The sequence below is a fragment of the Gymnoscopelus braueri genome, assembly GCF_963280865.1.
Source record: "Gymnoscopelus braueri genome assembly, chromosome: 10".
Taxonomy (NCBI): domain Eukaryota; kingdom Metazoa; phylum Chordata; class Actinopteri; order Myctophiformes; family Myctophidae; genus Gymnoscopelus; species Gymnoscopelus braueri.
In genome coordinates this window covers 18,353,908-18,379,767 of record NC_137611.1, presented here as the reverse complement: position 1 = coordinate 18,379,767, position 25,860 = coordinate 18,353,908, and the positions used below count along the sequence as shown (strand labels likewise).

Below are 25,860 nucleotides of genomic sequence, written 5' to 3'. Positions count from 1 at the left end.
GTATTGTAAATAATAGCCTAGTTGTTCCTTCCTATCGTTCATATCTATAACACAAAGTCAAAGTAAGGATAATTGGGACAAAGGGAAAAAAAGAAACAGCAAATTGGCCAAAGTCCACAACATTTTCTGTAACTAAACTGCAAAACAGGTTTAATGCTGCCACCAAGTGGCAAATAATAAATCTGAATTCTCAACTACTAGTAGTTAATATTTTAATAAATCTGAATTCTCAACTACTACTAGTTAATATTTTAATAAATCTAAATTCTCAACTACTGCTAGTTAATATTTTAATAAATCTAAATTCTCAACTACTACTAATAATATTTTAATAAATCTAAATTCTCAACTACTAGCAGTTCATATTTGAAATTACTGCTAAGTTCAAACATACTAGTGAAAAATACAGAACTTCATGAATGTGTCACTTCTACAGGAGTACGCTACATGCATGCCTACTCCCACTGCCGGCCCCATCACAGTGAAACAAATGCATATCAGAAAAGTCATTTCCTTTTATTTACTTTTAATATTTTTATCCCATTTCCAGGCTTTACCCAAGTGGAGAAAACTCGTTTTTCAAAAATGAAAGACGAAATTGAAACATTCAGAGCCCCGGTGAACAAATTGCAAAGAGTAGAAAAATCAATGGAGCCATTTTGCATCCAGTACAGATACCCCCATTGTCCTGAAACAAAATGCATCAGGGGTGAGTAAATCACACATATAGAAGAAGCCCATCTTTAATCAGTAGCTTGAGTGTGACCTACTATTTTGAAGTATATTTAATTCATGTTAGCTCATGGCAAGTTATGTTTTATTTATTCCCCCCCCCCCCATTATTTCTCCCACTGCAAATGTTGTAATTGCAGTTAGCCAGATAATATTTAAGTAAACTGTGTGTGTGTGTGTGTGTGTGTGTGTGTGTGTGTTTATCTCACCACCTATTCTGTATTTCTCTTGTGATGAAGGGTTTTTTAAACTTTGTCTGGCTTAACTATATGAGGTCTTGATAGAATTGGCTTAACTATATGAGGTCTTGATAGAATTAGAATATATACTATGTCTTTGAGCACTTTATGTTACAGTGAGTGTATTTGTTGTGGAAATGTCCTCAATTCACCGTGGTTTTATTGAGGTTAATTTCTACTTGTAGATATGGACCCTGCACAAAACACACTTGAAGACCTGATGTTAAGGATCTGCTACCTGGAAAACATTGGGAATTCAAAAGGTGTCTGCCTATACACAGTTGATGGAATGCCATTGACTGATGACCCTTTCTTCAACACATGTAAGAACTGCAGAATCTCACATTGTACGGTATATCTGCTGCCCTGGTAAGAGTAACTGTATCTAGTAAATCAAAAGGGCTTAAAGGATAATACAGTGGTCTGGTCTGTTTAGTCTATTGACCGGTCTGTTATTTTCGTGTTAAGCGATGAAGTATGAATCAGGATTCACAGATTACTTGCCATTACTGCTGCCAACCATTTTAAGCATTGTTTGAGTGCTCATTTCTATTTACTGTATAATCTACAGGGTCTTTAAGAGACCGACACATCGAAAATGGAGCAGAATTGTATGCCATATTTACACCAATGGAAAACCTGAAGCAAGTCCCTGCAATGCCAAGGCAACAAGCTCCAGACGTCTTGGGGGAAGATACTGTTCGATGTCACATAATGCTGAGGGTGAGCTGAATGATCAAGATGATAATGTGACTAATTCAAAGTTCACTCTGTTTAATAGCATTTGCTGAACTGATAACTTTCTCAGTCCACTCTGGTCTTAAACATCAGCGTTTCTTAAATGGGGTACACATAGGTATGACAGGGGATATGTGAGGAAAATGGAAGAATGCATATTACTGTTATGTTAAATGATTAAACCTTTAAAGGTTTTTGTGAACCTGCCCATTTGTAAATTGTTAAATGAAATTAAATACAAACATGACTAGTACAACTGTTTTTGAATAGAAATCTATACTTTGCACATTATTTTGAACACATTGATATAAAAACTGAACTTACTGAAATGTTATGTGCACAGTTTAGAATAAATCTGCTCAGGAGGCACTGGTTAGTAATTGCAACTTTTAACTGTGGTTCAAATAGATCATCAGCAGTCTTCTTTCCGGTATTATTTTCCAATTCCTTATATCAATTAAATCAAATTCTAATGAAGCTTGATGACCAGCACCATACAATTAACCCTTACAGAGTGAAACCATATTTGTGTATATATATATATATATATATATATATATATATATATATATATATATATATATATATACTAAATTATGAAAGGCTTGAAATGTAATCTCAAATCCAATGAATGTTCGTTTAACCCACCACATTTCTTCATAGGGAAACTTTGAAATCAAAGTGGACTTGGCAAGTGACACAATCAACAACTTGAGACTGAAGCTTGCAAATGAAAGTGGAATCCCAGCCCATGTTCTCCATTACAGGTAATTGAAAAATCATTACCGTAAAGCAGTATAATAATATTCCTTTGTGAATGTGCAGAACCAAACACAACACAGTTTGCCAATGACATCTTTGTTTACATCTTGATCTACTCCGAGTCTCAGAAGGGCTGTGGATAGCTCGACAATTTACCTGCCAATGGCATCATCAGCTGGGTTTTAGAGCCAGATTTGAATTACTTCATTTTTGTTTTATTGATGCAACAACTGTGTTTAATACTTTACTCTGCTAACATGCCAGGAAGAGAGAGGCTGTGACATTAGCTTGAAACTTCTGTTGTCAGGTGGCGCAGTGGTAAAATACCTGCCCACCTCATATCCAGGTGTTTATATTGGATCTGATTTCTCCATAGCAATGCTTTCACATCAAAATCACACAAACTTAGCTCTTTTTTTTTTATCGACCAGTGTCTGTAGCAAGAGTAGGCTAGATGGATTCACTCAGCACTGGGAAGTGAATGATGCCAGCAGCAGCTGCAGGTCACCAGCACTGCACAAATCAGTGTGATCAGATAGTAAAACAGATAGTACTATCTGTGATCAGCAAATCACAGATAGTAAAGAACGGCAGACAGTATATCATGAACGCAACAACCGATCAACTCCAACTTGGAATCCCATCACTTCTGCCCATAGGGTGTGCCACAGTCCTGAGTAGAACATCCATACTGGCGGAAATATGCGCCCTGTGAAGTGCCTCTTTGTAGTTGACTATTGTTTTACTTGTTTTTTTAGCCTAACCTTTTTCTTAGTTTTGTACATACAAAGGCATTAGACTACATAGCATGCTATTATGGTTGTTATAAATCATGGCTATCAACCAACCAGATTGTGTGATTTTATAAATGGACATAAATCTCACTACTATATACTTTTTTTCCCCAGTGGTCAACATACCAGTGGAGAGACACTGCAAAGTTGTGGTGTTTCTGAGGAGTCGACAGTGTACTTTTCTTTGTCCACATTTTGCGAAGAGACTCCAGGCGGCAATGAAGTCTTCATGACTGATGTTGTACCATCAGTCCAACAAACACAGAAAGGACTTAGTGTGTTCTTCTCCTCACTTTATGCAATTGTAAGAGTACCGTTCTGTCTTATTATATTTTGCATCATTTACTGTATAGTTTTTCAAATCATTTTCTTCTTTCTCTCCTTAAGTCTTTCTTGTCATTAACATCAGGTCCTTCCTAAAAATTGTAACAAAAGTAAAGCTGTATTTAGATGTGGATTTATGATGTCTTGTCAACACATCTCACTAGAGTTTTGGGGCATAGCTAAATGTGTGTATTGTGTACTTATTTTTTGGCTGAGATGGTGGCACTGGAGTCCAGTATGGAAGATTATAAAGGAAATATCAGTCTGTACACCGTCTGCATACTGTAGAGTGGACTTTATTTCAAAATAAAACATGGATAAACAAGTATTCCTAAATAGTAAATGTAGTTTAGGGTAATCTATTACAAACTGTGTCAATAACGGTTACTATTTGAAGAAATGTGTAAGTATGAACTCGAAGTGCAGTTGAGGCATGTTTGTGATTGGAAGACTTGTTTGTGCTGTCCCACTGCTTTTTCATATGTTTGTCTAATAGAATAATCTATGCCCTCATTCTCATATCCTATTCTGTCATAGGAGTTTAACCACAGGCCATTATCATGATGTATAAAACCTATTATTGTTTTACATTTTTAGAAAGGAAAAGATGGAGGTGATGGATTTAAGAAAGTGATCACATACATACGAAGACTAACTGGATGCAACCCTCTGGCCCAAAGTTTGTACCAGTTACTCTGCAGGAATGACACCTGGACTGTGACGAGGACTCAGAAGGTAAATCATATGACATGGTATAATCTTGCGATGTTAAATGATTGCTTGATTCCCTGTACTTTTCTCTGCTTTCATAATTATCTTGGGGAATTTATTTACTCTCCTTTAGATTGCCATGGTTGAAGGCTTGTACACACTCTTTAGAGAACTTTTGCCAAGACTGGGGGGGAAAAGAGGCGAAAAGATAATTGAGGACCTTGACGTTTTTGAGAATTCAACATACTGCTGGGCCTATATTATCGCTGAAGCAGAGGTATGTTCATATTTGGCAGTATTTCTATTAACCTTAGTGGAATTGTAACCCCCGGAATAAACTTGTAAATCAGACTTGTTATTTCTAGTACTTTAAATATTGAAATGTATAGGGTAATTATTTATCTAACACATTTCTTATACCCCAATAAAGTTCAAATGCAAATTAGCCCTCATGATATACGTATTTGTTTTCTTCAGTTTTATGTAACACCTCTACTCTCTTGTTATGGCAGAACGAAACGGACGAACTTGAGAACTATGCACCAATGGATCTTAAATCGCATGAAAACATACGTTTCAGTGACCCAGTCAAAGTACCTGGAGTACCAGGTGTCTTTGAAAGATCATATGTTCTCCAGAAAATCAAAGGTAAATGCAACTCTTTAACATGGTGATTTTGGAGTGATAGAATGTTGTATTCATATGGTGTTTTTGTAAGAAATACTGTAATACCCCCCCACAAATTTGTGAAGGCAATTACAGGCAAACGGTATGGAGTATATCAAAGCCTTGTTTGGCGGTCATTGTCACATGACTCACAAGACTATTTTGTACCCAATTTGGTGGCAGTAAAAAACACTTTTTGGCAACAGTGACATTTGTAGCATTTCTATGGGTGTTATCATATAAGAGATGTGTATTGATTTGAGAGGTCTGTCGGAGGAGGAGTAGCAAAAAGTGTTTTGAAGAAACACAAAATGGCACATATTAGTCTGCTCACAGACGGACAGACTCACAGACGGGGGCGGAAACATAATTACCATCAAATACAGTAGTCTGTACAAATACAGTAATCTTGTTTGACACCCATCATGGTGGGTGTCAAACTAGAGGCGAGACATCTTTCTCATGCGACTCTAACAAAGGGAATCTAATATAAATGTCTGTCTTCACACAATGCCAATAAAGTAATTGTGTAAGCAGAAAACATTTAACAGATATGACATAATTCAAGTCATTTTTGTAAATTCAAATGAACTGTTCTCACTATTGTAGGTCATCAGCAACATTCTTTATTGCCATTTCAGTTTCATTTCAATGCATTTCTATTTTGTGTTCAGATGGAGAGAAATTTCCTAACTGCACTGAGAAGAACCTGCAAGCGACGTCACTAAAGAGAGCAACAGACATTGAGAAAATATTGCTCAGTCTGCCTCCATTCATCAAAAGATATAATCTTTGGATTAATCACGACTGTGTGCCGGGTCAAAAGTATGTACAGTATATGTATAGGCTATATTATGTGTTATATACTGGATACAATATGTATGTATATTATGAACAAATGGTATGTTTTTATGAATTCTTACTAATGGAATCAAATTCTATATTGGGGCAGGGTGAAAAAATATATTTTTAACAGCATTTTATTTATTTCTATGTGACAGAACTGATGGTAACATAAAAACATAACTTGTGCATTTAGGAGCCAGTCATATCCATAGAATGAAATTATGTGCTATTGAGTGTGGGGCAATGCAGTGGTCCCTCAGGTGTGATGTTCTTATGAAATCACATGAATGACATGCTTTGGTCACCCTTTTGGCCAGGACAAATGCTTTTTGACATACATTTTCTAATCTAATATATTTAATATATTTACTGCATGGTTCCAGTTCCACTCAGTCCTAGTAACTGTTGAATTGAATTGATATTATATATATATTGAATTGAAGTTTTCAGATTAACATTGAGAAGACCTTTGACGGTATGACAGAAGGACTGAAAGAATTCCCTTATTTGAGGGTGACTCCACCTCTACATTTGAAGAATGTAGGACTGGAGGGGTCTCTACTTGTTCTACTTAGTGAAGGTAACTAAACTATTTTCACATAAAGAGGTCATTGACTAATGGCATGAGAGCATTAACACAGTGCAACAGTTTATAAAATGTGGACTACCAGCCCTTTGGAGCAGTTTAATGCCAAATATGTTTCAAACAATTTTCCTCAACCGTTTGTCTTCTGTGGCAAAAAATATTCTAAAATTGAAAGTTTGGATGTCCATCCAAATACTAAGTTGTATCCCAATTTGCTAAACCTTATTGTTTTGCACAATTGAATACATTTTAGTTTCACTAAAAGGTTTATTTTAGTTTATTGTTGAGAAGCCAGAAGGGAGTGATTATGAATGTTTTCTTTTCCTCCTTGGTAGATGAACTTGGTGTTTATGTGCAAAAAGACAAAGGATCCGCCGGGATGATCACAGTGTTTAGTTGTGCAAGTGGCAAATACAAAACTGTGGATGTTGACAAACTGGCAGCCAAGTGAGTATTCTTTACTTTTGCTGTTCAATTAAAGATTATTAGTAGTGAGAATAACTAAAACTGTTCACTTTTATAGCCAACCTAGTTTTCTGCTTTGTGCAGAGTTAAACAACGGTTACTAAGCCCAAATGAAAGGGTAGAGAGAGAGAGTGAGTCTAAGGCATTACTCAAACCAAATGTCTTTTAAGGTGGTTTATTTTACTAATCACACATACAATACATTTAGGTAAATAGGTAATAAAACCTGGTAAGAGAGAAAATAAGCACAGAACATTCACAGTATTAAAGATATGACTTCATCCCATTATGAACACATCAAACATACAATCATTTACAATGCTTTACTTACTATTGACTTTCCACTCTCTTCCAGACGATCAATGGGTCACTCAAGAACCCATATTCGAGGGACAACCCATGGCCAGTTACTTATCGAATCTGAAGTTTGTTCCTAGACAGGCTCCTTTATAAACTTCTCACACAGTGCCCTCCTTCAGGGAGGTTCAAGCAACCGGAAGTTCTGTTTACCCACAAAGCCTTGCGATTGCCTGCCGCTTCCTGTCACACTCTCTTCAGAGCTCCCCCGCTCGGAGTTGCTATCTCTTTTGTTTAGAAACCCACCACCTGATAGCGAGACCTGTTCCCTATCTTCCACACAAAGGCCTATTGTCTCTGGTATGCAAGAAGTCTTTGAAGCTCAGGAGCACAGCAGGGAGCCTGCCTCTGCCCACTCTGTACCACTAGGCTCAACTCAAACAGTACATGTTTGCTAACTCCTGCAGGACAATAAAAGCACATTGCTGTTGCACCAATAATAATACACAGTTATCTTTCATAATCATGGATTATTCCACACCTGCCACCTGTGATAACTGAACCCTGTTCAGTTCTCTCACAACCAACCTCTACTACCACCATTCACTGTGAGCTTTTTTGGCTTCTTAAATCATGGCTTAGGTCAGTATTTGGCGAAAGTATGGCGGAAAAGTTCGATTTCATCTCTGTAAACTGCTCTGATCCCACACTCATACAGGTTACATTCTCAACACAATTTTCACACATTGTCTTTAAGTGGCTCTAAACCCATATTTTGGAATAATTTACAGTTCAACTTAACTTTCTCAATTTGTAATCTTTAAACTTTTTTAGGAATTCAAATTGTTTTGGAAAACTTTTCTTCTCCCACTTTTTTCCCTAGTAAGTCAATGTCCTATTTAGGGCATGTTGCCATGGTAATTGACATTGTAACTTGGGCAAAGGATTTAAAAGATTTTAAAATGGCTGATCTACAATCTTACCTTTAAGAAACTTCACTCTGCATTTAAACCTCCAGCCCACATCCCAAATGCTTTTTATACAATCAACAAATAATAATTCAAAAGGGCCTGATTGCTCAGATCATGAGTCCACATCAGTACTGAATAATTTTGTTGTTATGGAAGAACCTTCCAAATTATTGTTGCATTTTGACTTAGTGGCATATTGTCGGCAGTAAATTAATACATTTCATTATGCAAGTTATTTCTTCTGGTAATATCGTAAACACTACAAATGATACATTCATTTACACAATATCTCTCGAAATTCCTAAGTAAACAGTCGCTCAAATAAGACATTTCGATTTTTTAGACACCACGTTGGCATCTTTTTCGCTTATTGTCCGCACCGCGTACCACTGTTCACAGCTACTAACTGGATAGACCTGTTAGTCAAGCCTGTTCGTTTGTCAGTGTCACTTTGCTGGCACCACCAGCCACCAGTGGAACTGCAATCCCACCACCAGCCCGCGCTGATGACTGTGGTGGGACAGTGACTTTCTGCTTCAACTTTTCCTTCTTCCCTCGCAATTTCCCCACGACCCACCGGACTGGTGCGAAGGGTTTACGTGGCTTGCAGGTTTCACATTTGCATTTGTTCAGGAGGTCAGGAGGCTTGCAGTTTTCACAATTGCATTTTTTCAGGAGGTCAAGAGGCTTGCAGTTTTCACAATTGCATTTTTTCACCTCGACTGGTCTGGGTCTTGTCGCTACTGACCTCCCACCTTGGCCCAACAGGGCTTCAGGCTCGGGACGGCCACCTTTCTTAGGTGGTGCCATGACGCTCTGCACTGGTGTGATGTCGGTGTGTGAATTGGTGTCGGTCTTCCCCTCGGCTGTCTCTACTTCGACCGTCACGTCCCCCGCGGCGCCCTCTGGATGGATATCCCCTGCAGCTGTCTCCGCAGCAGCAGCAATACCGTCTGATGGCACTCTTCTGGCCGCCAGTGGGACTGCAATCCCACCAACCCCCTTCTGGGGGCTTCTCTCAGCCGCCGCCGAGAAAGAGCGTGGAGCTCTGCTCCACCCAGCCCCCCCCGCAGGGGGGTGGAGAAGGGATAGTTTATCTTTAATCTTCACCTTCTTTTTTCTAGTTACAGCCCCACCAGGACGACGCATTCTCTTTGCCTGACGTAGCACCCCGCCCCTCTCTTTCCGAGCGGGCGCACGGATGCCAGTATTTACCCACTCAGACTTCTTTCTGAGGGGTTCTGGGGGAGCTGGTTTGGCGCCCAGTCCCCGTTTTCGGACAGACCCGACTGGTCTGTCTTCGGCGGCTCCCTTCTTGAACGCCACCGGTCCGCTGGTAGCTGGTTCCCTGCCACCTTTCTTAGACGGGCCCTTGGAGCAAACGACACCCTTGACAGGCCTGACTGGTCTGCTTTGGGCCATCTGCCTGCCACCTTTCGTAGACGGGCGCTTGGAGCGAACGCCACCCTTGACAGGCCTGACTGGTCTGCTTTGGGCCATCTGCCTGCCACCTTTCGTAGACGGGCGCTTGGAGCGAACGCCACCCTTGCCAGGCGACTCGGATCCCTTCTTCTCCGTGTTGAGTGGGCTGGCGGCGACGTCCGTCGCAGCAGCGGCGTCTACTGACGCCCTCGCCGGCTTCTCTCCTGGTTCAGCGACCTCCAGTGACTGGCTCCCCTCTGCGTCGAGTGGATTGGTGAAGACTTTCACCGCCGTGGCGACGTCCATTGAAGCTGCCTCCCTGGCGGTCTGCTCATCTGCGACGTTGGCTCCCTCTGGTCGATCCCCCTCGGCTTCCTCCGCAGGCGTCTCGTCCCCAGGTCCAGCTCCATCGATCACCAGTGGCACCTTTGCAGCTGCTCTCTCGATCGCAGCGTGGAATGGGGTCTCCCCTGCAGCTTCTCTCGCTTCTCTCGCGATCTCCAGTGGCACCTTCCCCGCCGCCGATGGCTCCTCTCCGCCGGCCGTCACGACCTCCTCGGCGCCTTCCCTGCGTGTCGTGATGAGGAGATATCCCTCCGCCGCGTTGTCCATCGAAGCTGCTCTCTCGATCTCCAGTGACTGGTTCTCCGCAGTTACTTCCTCAGGATTGACCTCCTTCTCCGCGTGGTCCCTCGGAGCAGCGTGGAAAGGGGTCTCTGCCTCCCTCGGAGCGTGGAAAGGGGTCCCTGCCTCCCTCGGAGCAGCGTGGAAAGGGGTCTCAGCGTTGTCCCTTGCAGTAGTGATGCCATCTGGTTTCACTCTGAGGACTGCTGGCCCAGCTGATCCATCTGTAGGTGTGACATTCCTACCCCCCTCTGCAGCGTGGTCTGCTTCCTGCTTTATGACCGAATCTGCTGCCTTATCTGTGGAGATAGTCATTTGCCCTTCCCCCACAGCAGGGGAATGTGGATTCACTGGGGGGTTTAACCATTTGGTCAACTGGGCTTCCTTTCTTTCCCTCAGCTGCTGATATTTATTGCACATCTCTGTTTCCTTAAGCCTAGAGACATGGCCTTCCCACCCCAGCATTGCTTCCTCAAGATAACCGAGTCTCCTAGATAACTCACGCCCTTTCTTATTTTGCGCCATGCTGGACGCGGCCTGTGAGCTGATCTTCTCAGCCTCCTCTAAAGCCTGCACTAATTCCTGGACTAGATTGTGCATTTGCACTTTCACATAGTTGGACCAAAAGTAGGTCACAAATTTCTGGTCTGTTTCAACAAACCTCTGTTCACAAGCTTCTATCATCTTGTAAACCTCAGATGCGTCGCTGCCACTTTCTATAAGCTTGGTGATATAATCACCTGTAATCTCATAGAGTCTAGTAAAAACTGTCCTCAGATGCTCTTTCTTTGTGGCTAGCTCTTTGGGCTGCCACTGAAAAGACATATCATCTTCAGCCAACACTATTTCCCACTCAAAGACTTTCTTTGCTGCTCTCACTCTTTCAGCTAACTCTGCCATTTCCCCTGTTTGGGTATAAGGTCTCTTAGTTAGTCTTAATTCAATGGGCTGTGACAGCAATCGTCAGTTATTTTTAGCAAGTAACAGTGTTGTTTCAGCCTTTAGCTATATAACAACAATAATTAATTAACACTGTGTTTAACCTGTAAAATAGCACCCACCCTATCAGCATTCCACGCAAGAAGCCTTTTAATGGTCTACTTACATTAGTTAATTTTGTTAATTAATACTGGATAGGATATATTTTGCTCTACCAATGTACATTCTAGTATTTAACCCACAATGATTACCATTGATCCCCTGTTCTTGTACACTAATCATCTAGTTACTCACAGTATCAGTCTATCAAAGTCTGGTTAGACAGTGTATTACTGGTAGCCAATTCCCCACCCCCTCCCAGTGGCTGTTAGCTTAGCACTATGCTAGACAAAGGAAAAGTTAGCTGGTAGCAACCCCCACCCCCTCTGGTACGCTAATCAAACTTTTAACGGTAGCCTATAGCTACATAACCTGTGGTTAGCTTCTAGCTTCTCCCTCAGCTCCTTATCCTTAGCTCAGACAATAGAATCTGTTAGCACGCAGCATCCCCAAATCTACAGTCCTTTCTCCACACTTTTTGCAAACTGTGGGGCTTTGTTCATAGCACCTGGTTGGTTCTCTTCCCGGTAGCCTTCTCACGGTAGCGCCCGTACGGTCTCGACAATAGTAGCTGTCCTTTTCAAGCAACAGCTGTCTCCGTCCTTCGTGGATTCGATGACTCTCTTTTGTGCTGTGACTGTTGGAGACTCTTTGTCCCACACCGACCCTTTCGGCGCTGATTTCCACTCTAACATTAGTTCATTTCTCCAGTGTTAGTGCTGATAACCTATTTTAACCTGTCCCATAACCAGGTCTAATAGATACTTTGTTACAACTCACTTCTCATCTTAAAGAGACAGTGTGTTTTCATTCCTATGGCTATAGGAGTTTTTATACTGTTATTTCTTTATATAACACGCATAATTCAATTACTTTTAGTGTGTCATATCTTTACAACAACACAAAATCACACAATTATACCATCCGCTTCAAGGGCCTAATACCTATCTAGCTATTACATAGGCTACCACGGTTTTATAATTGTTTAATTACTTGGTAATTTATACTCTGTAATAAGCGGAGTTCAAACACAGTGTCCTTCGCTTATTAACTCTAAGCTGTCCCCCTCGAGGACACTACAGTCTTATTACAGTGTAACAAGCAGAGTTCCAATTACTAAACTCAGATAAGTTTCCTCCGGAGACTATCATTAGTTTATTTACTTGTAATTAATACTTTAAACCTAAAGAAATCCCTTCCAGGGATTACTAGAGTTTAATAACTGTGTTATACCTATGATAACACGGTTAATCAACTTAACTCATAGATGTCTCTCTTAAGAGACACTACAGTTTAATTACTGCGTAATTTAACGGTTAAACCTAAAATCCCCTCCGGGGATTACTAGAGTTTAATAACTGTGTTATATTTCTGTATAACACGGCTATTCCGCCTAAAACTCATAGATGCCTCCTCCGGGGGCATAAATAGTTTTATTACTGTTCACTTTTATAGCCAACCTAGTTTTCTGCTTTGTGCAGAGTTAAACAACGGTTACTAAGCCCAAATGAAAGGGTAGAGAGAGAGAGTGAGTCTAAGGCATTACTCAAACCAAATGTCTTTTAAGGTGGTTTATTTTACTAATCACACATACAATACATTTAGGTAAATAGGTAATAAAACCTGGTAAGAGAGAAAATAAGCACAGAACATTCACAGTATTAAAGATATGACTTCATCCCATTATGAACACATCAAACATACAATCATTTACAATGCTTTACTTACTATTGACTTTCCACTCTCTTCCAGACGATCAATGGGTCACTCAAGAACCCATATTCGAGGGACAACCCATGGCCAGTTACTTATCGAATCTGAAGTTTGTTCCTAGACAGGCTCCTTTATAAACTTCTCACACAGTGCCCTCCTTCAGGGAGGTTCAAGCAACCGGAAGTTCTGTTTACCCACAAAGCCTTGCGATTGCCTGCCGCTTCCTGTCACACTCTCTTCAGAGCTCCCCCGCTCGGAGTTGCTATCTCTTTTGTTTAGAAACCCACCACCTGATAGCGAGACCTGTTCCCTATCTTCCACACAAAGGCCTATTGTCTCTGGTATGCAAGAAGTCTTTGAAGCTCAGGAGCACAGCAGGGAGCCTGCCTCTGCCCACTCTGTACCACTAGGCTCAACTCAAACAGTACATGTTTGCTAACTCCTGCAGGACAATAAAAGCACATTGCTGTTGCACCAATAATAATACACAGTTATCTTTCATAATCATGGATTATTCCACAAAAACTAGTTAGTTTCTTTATAGATTACTGCTGCTGTAAATAACAACTGTTTTGTATAATATTTATTTAACAAACCTCATCTGCTACCATGCCAGCAATTACATGACCCATACTACTAGAGTTATGTAGAGATGAATCCCTGTTTGCTACTGTAGTTTGTGCATCCTTTTTTAGGTAACCCCTGGAACCTGGGGGAGCTGTATAATATAATAATAAGACCATCTTTAGTTCACTCTCTTTTAACAAGTAATGCTTTCATATAGAACATGGTAGATATGCTCAAATGTGTAGAGACACCAATCAAAAGGTTTTATAGTTTGTCTGTTAAGATCTATATACTTTGTCAACGTTTACACATAGAATTGGAGACAGCAGAGGGGACCATACATTTGTCACAAGCAGGACTCCAAAAGAGGCGATTCTGGTAATTATTTTTTCAAAATAAGAGTTGGGTTGGGGTGATGTCCCATGTCCTTGAAAAAAGATTTTAAATAAATCAGCGCTACTCATACACCTATAATGCATGACCACTGACCATTTTGCCAGTGTTTGAGTAATAGGCACACTACCATGTTAAAATGACTATGGCAAGACTAAACAAAATGGCTAATTTTACAAGAAAACTTATTCATTTGTTCATGTCATTTATCCTCATCAAAATAATCTTTTTAATATCTCACTTTCATCAGGTACTGGTGGATGGAAGCTCCTCTATGAATGAGGACTGTTACGAAAGTGTGGGCATCAAGAGGATCGACACAGTCAAAGAGCTCTTTGATAACTTCGCCACACGGACCATGGCTTATGATTTTCATCATGTAATAGGCCTTGTGAAGTTTGACTCTCTAGTGAAAACCCTCCACACATTTACAGAAACTCTGGAAAAGTTCAAGGTAATTTTCCCATCCTATTGTCTTCATATCATTACCTATTTTCTTCATAAACAATATTATGATGATCGTTATGGCACTCCTGAAAAACTTTATTGTCCTGTACATAAAGGTACGATATGGTGTAATAGATTGCTGAGCAGTATTATTTTCAAACAAAAATACATCAATGACTCCTAGTGTTTGGTCAGCTTGGAGGGGAACTGGGGAAGGTAGTGTGAACCTCTTATGCTCTTCTTGTGAATCTCCTCGCTGTCAGGTACAAATGAGAGGCTGGTGATTGTGTAATGGAGGAGGCGTGTGGTTGTCTGCACCTCCCAAGCCCAACAGTGGGGCTTAGCAGTGACAGGGACTGTAGTGCACAGGTGGAATTGGCAATGACTAAGTTGGGAGAAAAATGTATCTATAAAAACATGTTGTAAATTATGGCATACATCTATAGGATCACATTCGCAGTCTTGAAGCAACGGGATGCACCAGACTCTACGATGGCCTACATCATGGAGCGTCTGAGTTGGAAAAAGTCAAGTTGAAGTTCAGAGATTGCAGACTTCGTATCATATGTATCACAGATGGAACTGATGAAGGGTAAATTCACTGTCATGTTTGCTATTTTTGAGTCAGTACTGAAAATACTGTCACCAACTAAATTGCCTGTGACGGGGTTGTGGGAATCATGACGTGATCATCTGCCCTATAGATCAAACAGAGATCCAGTTCCGGTTGCTACCAAGCTGATAAACGCCGGCATCATTGTGGATGCAATCCTTCTTGGAGATGTGGAGAATAACATGCTGCATGGAATTAGCAATGCAACAGGTACTTTTTGAGTATTTTCGCTTGAAAGATCTGGTCAGTAGATTATAAGGTAAAGCATTACTGTGAAATTGTCAAAGAGGCAAAAATGATTAGAATATAGAATTGTGTATAATAGGAGCCTATCTCACATCTGAATGTGTGGGTTTTAGGTGGTTGCTGTTTCAAACCAAAGACGAGCATAGATGGGCTGAAGCTTTTTGAGATTGAGACGGTTCTTTCTCTGGAGATGAGGAAACCCAAAGACAAACTCAATCCATCTACCCTCACTGAAGTTGGTTACACTACACACAGGGTTGGGGAGGGGGGAATTAATTTAAAGGCATGCTTGAATCAAAGTCAGAATGGACCGTTGCATTTTGTCTCAGTAGCTCTCAGTTTGGAACATTCATAACATTCTGGGCATTAGTAAAAAGGGGATAAATCTTTTTTCATCATGAAAAACAAGGGTCATTTTGTCAGTTCCAAGTGGTTGAACATGGTGGCATATCACATTCTAATGATGCTATTGATTATCATTTACAGAGGGTGTTAACGAGCCTCTTTCGCAGTCGTGGGTATGATGAATTCCCAGAAGCTTCTCTGCCAAAGGAGTTGAACAACAAAGCGACAACAACAGAGAAGTAAATGATGGAAGCCATCATATTAAAGAACTCTTATCTACATATTAATTACAATTTTAAATTGTTGTTTGTTGACTATAATTCAAAATTATAGTTTTTATTTTGTATTAGTGTTACAGATCTTTTTCTTTTGTATTCATTTTACAGATACTACAATACATTATTATATTAACATCATTTATATTATAATATTCTCATTATATTATACGTTAAAATGTTGCCTTGCCCTGGGCCGCTGGCGTAGCGGTCCAGGCACAGTGTAGCCTGACAGCGATGAGTCCCGATCCCGACGGCCTTTGCTGCGTGTCACTCCGCATCTCTCTCCCCATTTCCTGTCAGCCTACTGTCCTATCAATAAAGGCATAAAAGCCGAGAAATCGTGGAAAAAAAATAAAAACAAATGTTGCCTTAAACGACTGTACTCCACCTCCCCCAAACCACAGCCCTCCCCCAACCATTACATTCTAACAAGTTTATTTTTTCTTGTAGTGCTCTGAAAAAGAAGATTCAGGAGTGTAAGAGTCTACGTTTCATGGAGAGGCCCAGACGCATCCTGGAGGAGTTGAGGAGTCTGCATTGTGACCCCCATCCATTCTTCCACATCTATCCATCAGAGTCAAACTCAGATTCAGAATGGGAGTCAGATTCTGAGTCGGACCCCGACTCGGAGTCAGATGTAGAGCCAGAGTCAGACTTGAGTAAGTGGTTACAATAGTCTTGTCATGTAACATTGGTACCTTTTGTGCAGTAACTGCTTTAAAATTGTGGTTAAGGTTTTGCGTTTCATTGAAATTAATTATAGTTTTGTAGTGGTACTTTCTGTATACTTCTATTTTGTGTATTTTATGCACCGCCTTCTGGCAGGCACGGCATGCTGATGAGTTGTTCATGTGTTCCTTCCTCTTGCAATGATATGTGTAGTAGATGTCAACATTCCTCTACCCTAGCTGAAAACAGCCTGGGCAAGGTTCTGCCTTCCCCTCGTGAGTTGTCAGGTGGTTTACAGGATTCTCTTCATGGAGGCCAGGAAAGACATTTTTAGCCAGACAAGCACCTTCTATATGCTGAATTTTCCTTCTACAGCTATAGAAGCTGCACCTTTTTTTGGCCTGCCAGTATCTCTCAGCTGAATCAGGAGTCGAGCCCCAAAAGACTGCTTCTCTATAGCTTAACAACCTTTCTCGTTGCTGGTCCAGTTGGGTTATTACAATGATAAACAATGACCACCTTAAGTCATCAAAATGTCCACATAAAAATTTTGAACAAGGGTCTATTCTCTCTCCGCTTATCTAGCGTAAGCGCCTTGAATCATAGTCCAACCAACAATAAGTTATGTAGTCGAGGAATGGACAGACTTTGGCTACCACAAGTATACAATAATACATTTTATTGAGTTCAGATCTGGCAAGCTGTTTCTCCCGATCACACCTTGCAGGTCCCCATCAGATTTTGGACAGCCGTAGCTTAGTGGGTAGAGAGGCCTTCTGGTTATCAGAAGCTCACCGATTCCCAGCCCATCTATGCCTACGTGTCGGAAGTGTCCCTGAACAAGACTTAGACTAAACTAAACTGATATTTTGAAGTCTTTTCTATTACGCCTGTGCAAATTGTGGTCAAAATTCAGAGGGCTAATGAAAAAAATAAAAATAAAAATGGTAATAAATAAATGTGGTAATAATAAATAAAGGTAAGGTGTGTATCTGCTCTATTCAGCAGTCATCCCTTAATGTTCTTTTTTTTTTTCAGCATTCTGGAAGATGGCCATGGAAGGTCCTCCCGGCACACCGTATGAGAAAGGAGTCTTTGAGCTCTACTGCCAGTTTGGTCCTGACTATCCAGTGAAACCTCCTCTTGTCCGCTTCGTCACACGTGTATCCTCATTACACACCATTTACAGACATGAATGCACACTGATATTATATCGAAAGTAATAAATATATTAGTTTATTTTAAGTTGATATGACAAAAGTTTAAAATATTGAACACAATGTATCAGAATAAAAAATGTTCTTAACGTAAGCAAAGATACTTCACTGCAACATCAACAGCGTGGGCCGCATCTGCCACAATATATTTGACCGTAACTACAACGCCCAAATCACCATGAGAGAAATCCTGGATGCCATATATGGACTGCTCATCGTCCCCGAGCCTGAAGATCCCCTGGACAGGTGGTTTTTAGGCTTTGATTTAAAACGCAATCATGGCCAATGGATGTTTATTTAGTACATTTCATACATAAGTAAATTGACAGTGCTTTGCATAAGGCATAAAAAGGCAATTTAAATGTGTCATTATTTTAAGGAAATGCATGCTTTTTATACATGGTTAAAGGTAGGGTAAGTGAATTTTTTTTGGTTAAAACAAAAAGTATTTTGTTAAAAGGTTAAAGGACTATATTCTGATAGTAATCATTGCTATAGAGTGTTTGTTCAGTAACAGGAGTCTCCCCGTCTCTCCAGCTCTTTAATAAACAGAAAATAAATTTTCCGGTAGGTGTCAAAATCTCAGCCAATCAGGAGAAAGTACCCATTTTTAAGCTTCATTTTTATAGTGTTCCAGTTCCAATTTTGCCTGCTCATTTCTTAGTGTCATCACTTACAATTTCACTTGTTTAATCTATATCCTGATTGAGTTTGAGGAAATGAAGCTGAAACGAAAATGCATTTTCTGTTTTATAAAGAGCTGGAGAGACAAGAAGACTCCTTTTACTGAACAAACACTATAGCAATGAGTACTATCAGAATATAGAGCTATTTAACACTTATTTTAACCAAAGAAAATCACTTACCCTACTTAACTACAGTATATTTATTTAGTAATGCATAAAATGAATATGCATCTTTTCCCTTTTGGAAGCATTTTGGCGGAGGACTTCTTGACCAGGCGCGACAGGTACGATCAAGCAGCCAAGGACAACACAGAAAGAAATGCAGGGACCTCAATCGATGATGTGGAGAAGGTGATGAGTTATTTCTTGCATTGCGTTCTAGGTCACTGAGCATCTTATCTACTAAAATTAACAATTTGTCGCACATTTTGATTCTGTTCTCTTATTCATTTGAAAGAAACTGGTGGGTCAAACTCCTGGTACTCCACTTAAACCCCAACATCTGATTTGTCCACTGACCAAGAGGATGTTTGTTGACCCAGTTAAAACAATCCATGGAACAGTGTACGAGCGCAAGGCCATCGAGAATCATCTAAAAACGTGAGTACACAACAATGACCTTTCTCCATTTTATTTGCTGACTTACATATTTCACTGGGTTATTTTGTGTAGATCTTATTTTCCACAGAGTAGCCTATACTGTACATACAATATCACCAGGGCTCAATTCGTTAAAAAAAAAAAAAAAAAAAAGAGGGAACATTTTCTTAACCACTAGTATACTTTGTACAACACATTGCACAAATGGCAACATTTCCCCATCTATAAGCTCACAATGCGTGATGCACTGAGCTTGTAGATCAGCTATTTTGCAATTTGCCCAAAATGGGGACACCAGGGTTTATGTGGTTAACACTTACAAAAAATATTATCAAACATATCGGGCAGTCTATATTTCCCAAAAGGAAATGGATGCATTTAATTCAGCCTGACCATAAACAGTGGGAAAACAGCAAGCCCTCCCACCCCTAGAAAATCCAACCCTGAGTATCATCACAGATTGTTTTGAAGTCCAGTTAGCTTCTCATTGACTGCGTTTTCTTGTATTTTCACAATAACTGAACACTCTGTTTCAGGTCAGAGCATGATCCTCATTTTGGTATGAAGCATCCCCTCGGACTAACAGACCTCAGACCAGACCGAGACATGAAGCGAATGGTGAAGGAATACCGTTCAAATCAAATTAAGGAACCACTTGTTTAGAACAGGATTGGAGGCAAATCTTTGTTCATTCTACATTTACTTGGGCAGAGAGGTTTTGGGGGTAAGCTGTTTGGCCCCTGACCCGGCTCATGAGCCATGACAAATACTACAAATATCCAGGTGAGCCATCATAAGGCCCTTTGTAAATGTTAACATGTTGAGTTTCTTGATTTGAAATATGCATCTGCAAAGCTGAGGTTGTGACAAGATTTGACATTCAGCAGTTAAAATAATTCCAGTAGCACTTTTTCCAGGGATTGCTATAAAGTTGACGTTAACAGCATTACTTTGTCCCCCTTTTTGTTTAATCATTATCAGTTATCAGTTAGGGGTTCTTTTTCATCATATCACAAGTGAAACCTGTTTGAAACTTTACTTAAAACTTTAACAATTTCCATTGCTGCCTTTTGCACTGAACTTGTGATGTTCTTTGTTAATTACATGTCTGCTAAATGCCAAACGTTTAGGCGCCTTTTCAAACTTTTTATTTTATTTAGGCATGTAATTAAATTAATTAGTCATTTTTTGAAGAGCAAGTGCTGACAAAGGGCAAGCATGCCATTGCTTGCTAACCGGTACATAATTCCGATGTACTCACTATACAGTACAGAGTACATGTTGTTAGATTCACGTGTTTACCCTTTCATGATGCATGTATGTGAAATGGTTTACACTGCTATACACTGTATTACAATTATTTCATTGGGTTTGCTTTGTATTTGAATTATTTTTTCACTTGGATTTGGTTAAAAAAAATTCAGTCCTGTTTAATGCTGATTACCATTTTATTTTTTATTGTTTGCTTTGTGTGAAATTTTATTTGAAAGCTGCTGTGGTGTGTGTGTGTTCTAAATATTTTCAGTAGTGTTGAGTTGGCAATTGGCATGCATCGTTCTTTCTGAAGAAGACGTGTCTCAAATCTGTTTGATTAAAAAAGAAACAACTAAGGTCTACTTTGTTTATGTTATATCTATGTGAATTTGTGGTGGGATTCAAAAAGCAATTCATTTATTCCTATAAGCAATTCAATTTCCAAAGTCAAAATATCTGGCAGGTGGGGTATGTTAATCTACTAATGTTTACCTATAATGTTCCCATATGGGTTTCTTGTTGATCCTTGTTCAACTGTAACAATCCCTGTATTGAGGAAGATAGTATTTATAGCCCTGAGCTGGCTATAGTAGTATTGTATACAACCAGTAGGGGGCTCTTGTTGGCTTTATGTTTTGTCATCTCCAGGGCAACAATATGAATCACTTATTACATCAAAATATGAATGGGCCCTGACAGGAAGAGTCACGGATGTATTGCAACATCTTATTGTTAAACATAGACGTACACAGACGTCTCAATGATGTCAGCCTGCCATTCGTAATGAAGATCAAAGGCAATTTGAGCATTGCTAAATCTTGTAGTCTTAAAGCGGCACTATGTAACTTTCCTCCCCTACCCAGGATTTGTACCCAGTTTCTGCTGACATTTACCATTGAGCTAATGGAGCCTGCCTGCTTGCTCAGGGGATACATTGAATCGGGTCAAAAATAGAGTCAGATCCTATGTCTAGGTGAGACATGACCTTTGACACGATGTAAATGTCTCATAAGAGTAGGGAGGCAAAATACAACCACCCCAATTGTATAAGTTATGTTGTGTTAACATACTCTACAATACAGATTGGACAAAATGTAATTATTGTATTAATTAAAAAGTTGCATAGCGATTTCATACATTGCATAAATCTATGGTTCTCAAAGGGGTCTGGGGACCCACAGAGGCCCTTGAGGGGGTTCCAGGGGGTCCACAGCTAAATGAATGCAGCAATTAAATCAGTTAAGCCACTTATTTTAAACTTTGGCTATTTCAAAATGTAAGATCTACAAGCTCACATCACGATACATTGTGAGCTTGTAGATAGGCTATTTATTTTAACATTTTGGAAAATGTAAAACATAAATCTCATGTATTTATTTAAAATGGGGATTTGCGGCCAAACTACATCAATTTGGGGTTTGAAAACCACTGGCAATAAATAACTGCTTCATTCTCTCTGTAAGGTCATACACACTTCCCCTCCACTACAGGCCTGCTTTCTGTTCCCCATTCATTTGACTTATCAAAATAAACTCCAATTTGCAGACTGCAAGATTCATACTTGTCATGTGCATGATGACATTGGCCTGACCTACGGCCTGAACCTTACAACCATTTCAAAACCTTAGTGGCATAATGTCATACTGGAGAGGACGAGTATTGGTCCCTCTATAAACTAATGTTGGTTGCATATTATGTTTATGCAATTGAACTGGCTTCTTTCCATGTTGCAACAAAACATATACATATGCACCTGCTCACACATACACAAACCACTCTTGCACAACATAAAGCCATTCCTATTCACTTTTATGTCCCAATCACTGGGCACATGTGCCAGGTCCCCATCAGTAATGTTACGGGTCAGTTATTAACAGAGCTGACAATACAACACATACCTCACACATTCTCCTTAGCTGACTGGGTCACAGGGTCACTGTATGTCCCTAGAGGGAGGTTGGTGCTTAGATTAATATTGACAACGCTCTCTGCTCCTTGGACCAAGACGGCAGTGCCTTGTCTCCTGAAATACAGTGTTTCCCAAACCTTTTCATTTCAAGGACCCCCACATTTATATGTATTGGTCACCAGGGCCATTTTGAATGGGGTGGGGTGTGGGGTGAGACAAATAAGACACATTTTGTCTTATGCAAATAGAAGCAAGATGTTATAACATGGCCCATGTCATTACTGCCCTATCTCCTCTGCTTCCTTACAGCTAATTTCATTTGACAGCTATCACCTCTGCAAGGTCCTCATGTGATTTACTATCCTAAACAGTTCTGTCATATAGAGATTAGTTGATGATTAGACCCCCATCTAAAAAGAGTTTGTGCCAGGGAAGGGACCACCATAAAAGAACATGTGTAATGTTAAACATCGTCAAAATTATCAAAACTTTTGCCATTTTAATAATGGCAGACTTACAAGCTCACAACGCATTGCAATGCTGTGGACTATTAAATTATAATATTTTTTTATACTTCGGCTATTTTATTTTTATTTTGAATAGCCCAAGTATAAAATAGGGTTAACGTGGTTAAACGGATTTTGATGATATATTCATATTTTTTCTAGGGACCCCCTGGAACCCCTCAAGGACATCTAGGTCTACTGCTATAGTAGACATTGGCAAAGCTGTTGCGCTTCCAGTGGTTAACATGAATATACCTGTAAAGCAGGCTGTTATGTTGAAAAGGATAACATGTTCAGAAAACCAACCACTGTTTTTTTTTTAAAAGGAAAATGTTACATGTTACACATTTATCTCTCAAAGCGCCTGAATTGGGACGTTTTCTTTGGAGATGTGGCTTATGTTTAATTTCCCACGCACAGTGAGAAACTCTGCTCCAAATTCCATCTGTTGCACCCAGATATTCAGTGATCACAACCACAGAATTTGTAACACTGGTGTCAAGTGGGCAAAAACAACATGAAGACTCTGAATTATATTACACTAGATAATTATACTGTATATGTTCTTCTTAGGCAGAAAATATTCCCTTAGCTCCAGAAAGGCATCCTGGGGATTGTAGCATTGTCACAAATGGGGGGCCGGATAAAACTAATTTATGCATGGGAATAACACATTTTAAAACTAGAATGCAGTGTTAATCCCCTTTAACTGGAGAACATAAGAGAGGCATGCCTCATTACTCACACATTACAACTATGAAGATGCCTTTAAAAGTGCAAAACAAAACAACCCCATGGCTTCAGGAGCCACAAGCTGGTATTTAAGGTCAGCCAAGCCTTCAGTTCAACCAATGACAGTGGTGGAAAGTATCTAAGTATATTTACTCAAGTACTGTATTTAAGTACATTTTTGAATGCAGTGCTTTTACGTGTAACAGTATTTCTATATTGTGGTACTGCTACTTTCACATACAGTAAATAAAAAGAATCAGCCTACTTCTTCCACCACAGACCCCAATGCCCATAAATCTAGAATGGAGTGAAATGCATTTGGGAGACTTGTGCCCCTTCATTATCACCAGCAAAGTGCAGGTTCTTTGACGTTCATACACTTCCGTCTCGCTTCATGATGGATCTGGGTGCTACTCGGAGGGAAAGAAAGACAAGGGGGCATGATGGAAGATTTCAATGCAATAAAGCTTCAACCACATTAAGCCCTATAGGCCTAATTTGTCGTGAGATGTGTTGCGTTGATTAAATTCAAGGTCCTCCTGATAACCTTTTCATGGCTTTTCTATTTGTAGTTAAATACAATATCCAGCTACTGAAAAAGTGACAGGTATGCTTAAAAAAAAAATTTTTGCACAGGATTATATCAAATGTTAGCACCTAGTAGTAGGTGGGAAACTTACATCTTTGGTTTACAAATTATGCCGCCTATAAGACCCTCTAAATTTCACATAGGCCTACGGAGTACAAAGGCTAAGTCAGGTTCTCCCTAAAAGGTGTGTAAATGTTGTTCTGGAAATGTCTTTATTTATTGCCAGTTCAGGCGTGTTAGACACAAGTATCGCATTAGTAGGTTGAATGCACAAAGGCTAGTTTAGGTGTGGTTCATCAATACAATGTATGATGATGATATGACATCATGGTGATGACTTGCTGAACTGCAGATGTGCCTTCTCTTCTCTAGAATTTGAGTAATTCTCTTCTCCCTCTGCCCCAGGCATGTATGAAGACTGAACTCTGAGAAAGATTCCCAGGGATATAATGCAATTCACTCACCACATCATCGTTTTTTAATGTGTTTTGGGTAGACTTGTTGGACTGCCACCAACAATGAAAAATCTCAAATGTTGTGCAAACATTGTGCAATTAACCATTACTGATGGCTTGTTCTAGGACTTTTTGAATCAACATTTAACTCCAGCTGGGAAAAGGGAGACCATTGTAGTCCTGTACAATTCGGTTTCATTTTCACCCTGCTGACGGCTGCTCAGATGGTTATGATGAGTGCTCGGGGGTGCAGGGACACTTCGACACATAGCCAGGGCTGGGAGGCAAACCAATGACCTTCTGATTACCAGATGGCCTCTCTACCCCACTAACCACTTAAGCCAGTGTTTCCCAACCTATGGGCCGGGGCCCATTGGTGGACCGCGAGAAGCAAATTTATATTATAATATTATATTGCTTAGCATTGATTAGTCTGTGTTGCTAGTTTGAGTTTGAGAGCTGAGACCAGACCCTCTCTGTAGATAAGGCCGGAAAAGGGAGTTTAGGTCGGCAGGTCACAGCTGCCAGACAGTCAGTGGCCCCTTTGTTTTATGGCTGTGCAGAGGAGATATGTTTTAGCACTAACAAGTTCAGGAGAAGACATCAAATTAATTATTGTTTTCCTTTAGCCAATCATGAGCTGACCGTCACAGAAGAGCAAGTCAGTCTATCTTTGTGCCTTGCTGGAACAACATGTCTGTTAACACTGTGAATGTTACAGTGCTGTAAATAAATCTTTCTATTACCATTTGATATTGCATCTTGAGTCAAGGTTTATCTGATGTATTAAGAGTTTCTATTCCGCTAGACTTAACGACTGGAGTCCATAAATTGTAAGCAAGGATTTCCACGTCAGAGGACCCACCAATAGGTAATTTAGGGTGGGCCCCCAAATAATTGGCAAAACACTAAGATTAACATTGATATTAAAATATGAATGTAAAAACAAATGTCATGGCATTTTCTTTCCCTGTTCCAGTGATCCAAGCTGGCACACAATCTATTGATTGATTGTTAACCCATTAAGACCTGAGGCCGATTCTACAAATGTCTTCTAAACCCTTACAGTTTTCTGAAAAACTGCTACTGTATATCAGTGGTTCTCAAACTTTTTCATGTCAAAATTATATGTATTTGGCTGCCGACCCCCATCTCAAAATATTTTGTTCCAGTGACTCCGACTTGAGTTAAAAATGTTAGCCATAAAAAATATATATATATTCAAAGATTTGCACACATTTTCAAGATTTTTCTAAAATAGGAGATCGACAAGTGACGCGCTATGAGCTTGTATCTGCTATTTTGGAATAGCCTAAGTATACATTTTCAAGTGGGCTCTGCTGATCCAGAGAAGGTTGCTGCCATATACTGTAGAAAGGCGTTTTCGTGGTGGGAAGTTAGTGTGTGTGGGTCGGGAGTATTAAGG

The 25,860-nt window shown here is 39.9% G+C and overlaps 1 protein-coding gene across 1 annotated transcript; it reads left to right on the top strand.

Moving 5' to 3' along the window:
• The first annotated feature begins 1,569 nt into the window (after nt 1-1,569).
• LOC308093785 (uncharacterized protein) lies at nt 1,570-19,662 on the top strand. Its single transcript, XM_080440137.1, has 21 exons — nt 1,570-1,694; nt 2,373-2,476; nt 3,380-3,569; nt 4,187-4,324; nt 4,434-4,577; nt 4,813-4,948; nt 5,641-5,791; nt 6,256-6,392; nt 6,734-6,845; nt 13,810-13,873; nt 14,139-14,342; nt 14,782-14,927; nt 15,040-15,158; nt 15,308-15,429; nt 15,681-15,778; nt 16,268-16,476; nt 17,525-17,649; nt 17,804-17,949; nt 18,638-18,740; nt 18,847-18,989; nt 19,526-19,662. The coding sequence occupies exons 1-21, from the start codon at nt 1,602-1,604 to the stop codon at nt 19,650-19,652; spliced, it is 2,811 nt and encodes a 936-aa protein (XP_080296263.1). The 5' UTR covers nt 1,570-1,601; the 3' UTR covers nt 19,653-19,662.
• Nucleotides 19,663-25,860: the final 6,198 nt, after the last annotated feature.

What these genes read in the sequence shown, in the direction of transcription:
- LOC308093785 (XM_080440137.1), top strand. Translation starts at nt 1,602, where the DNA reads ATGGAAAACCTGAAGCAAGTCCCTGCAATGCCAAGGCAACAAGCTCCA. An exon ending in CTCCAAAAGAGGCGATTCTG is followed by an intron (nt 13,874 to 14,138) that starts GTAATTATTTTT and finishes CACTTTCATCAG; the next exon opens with GTACTGGTGGATGGAAGCTC. An exon ending in CCTGAAGATCCCCTGGACAG is followed by an intron (nt 17,950 to 18,637) that starts GTGGTTTTTAGG and finishes CCCTTTTGGAAG; the next exon opens with CATTTTGGCGGAGGACTTCT.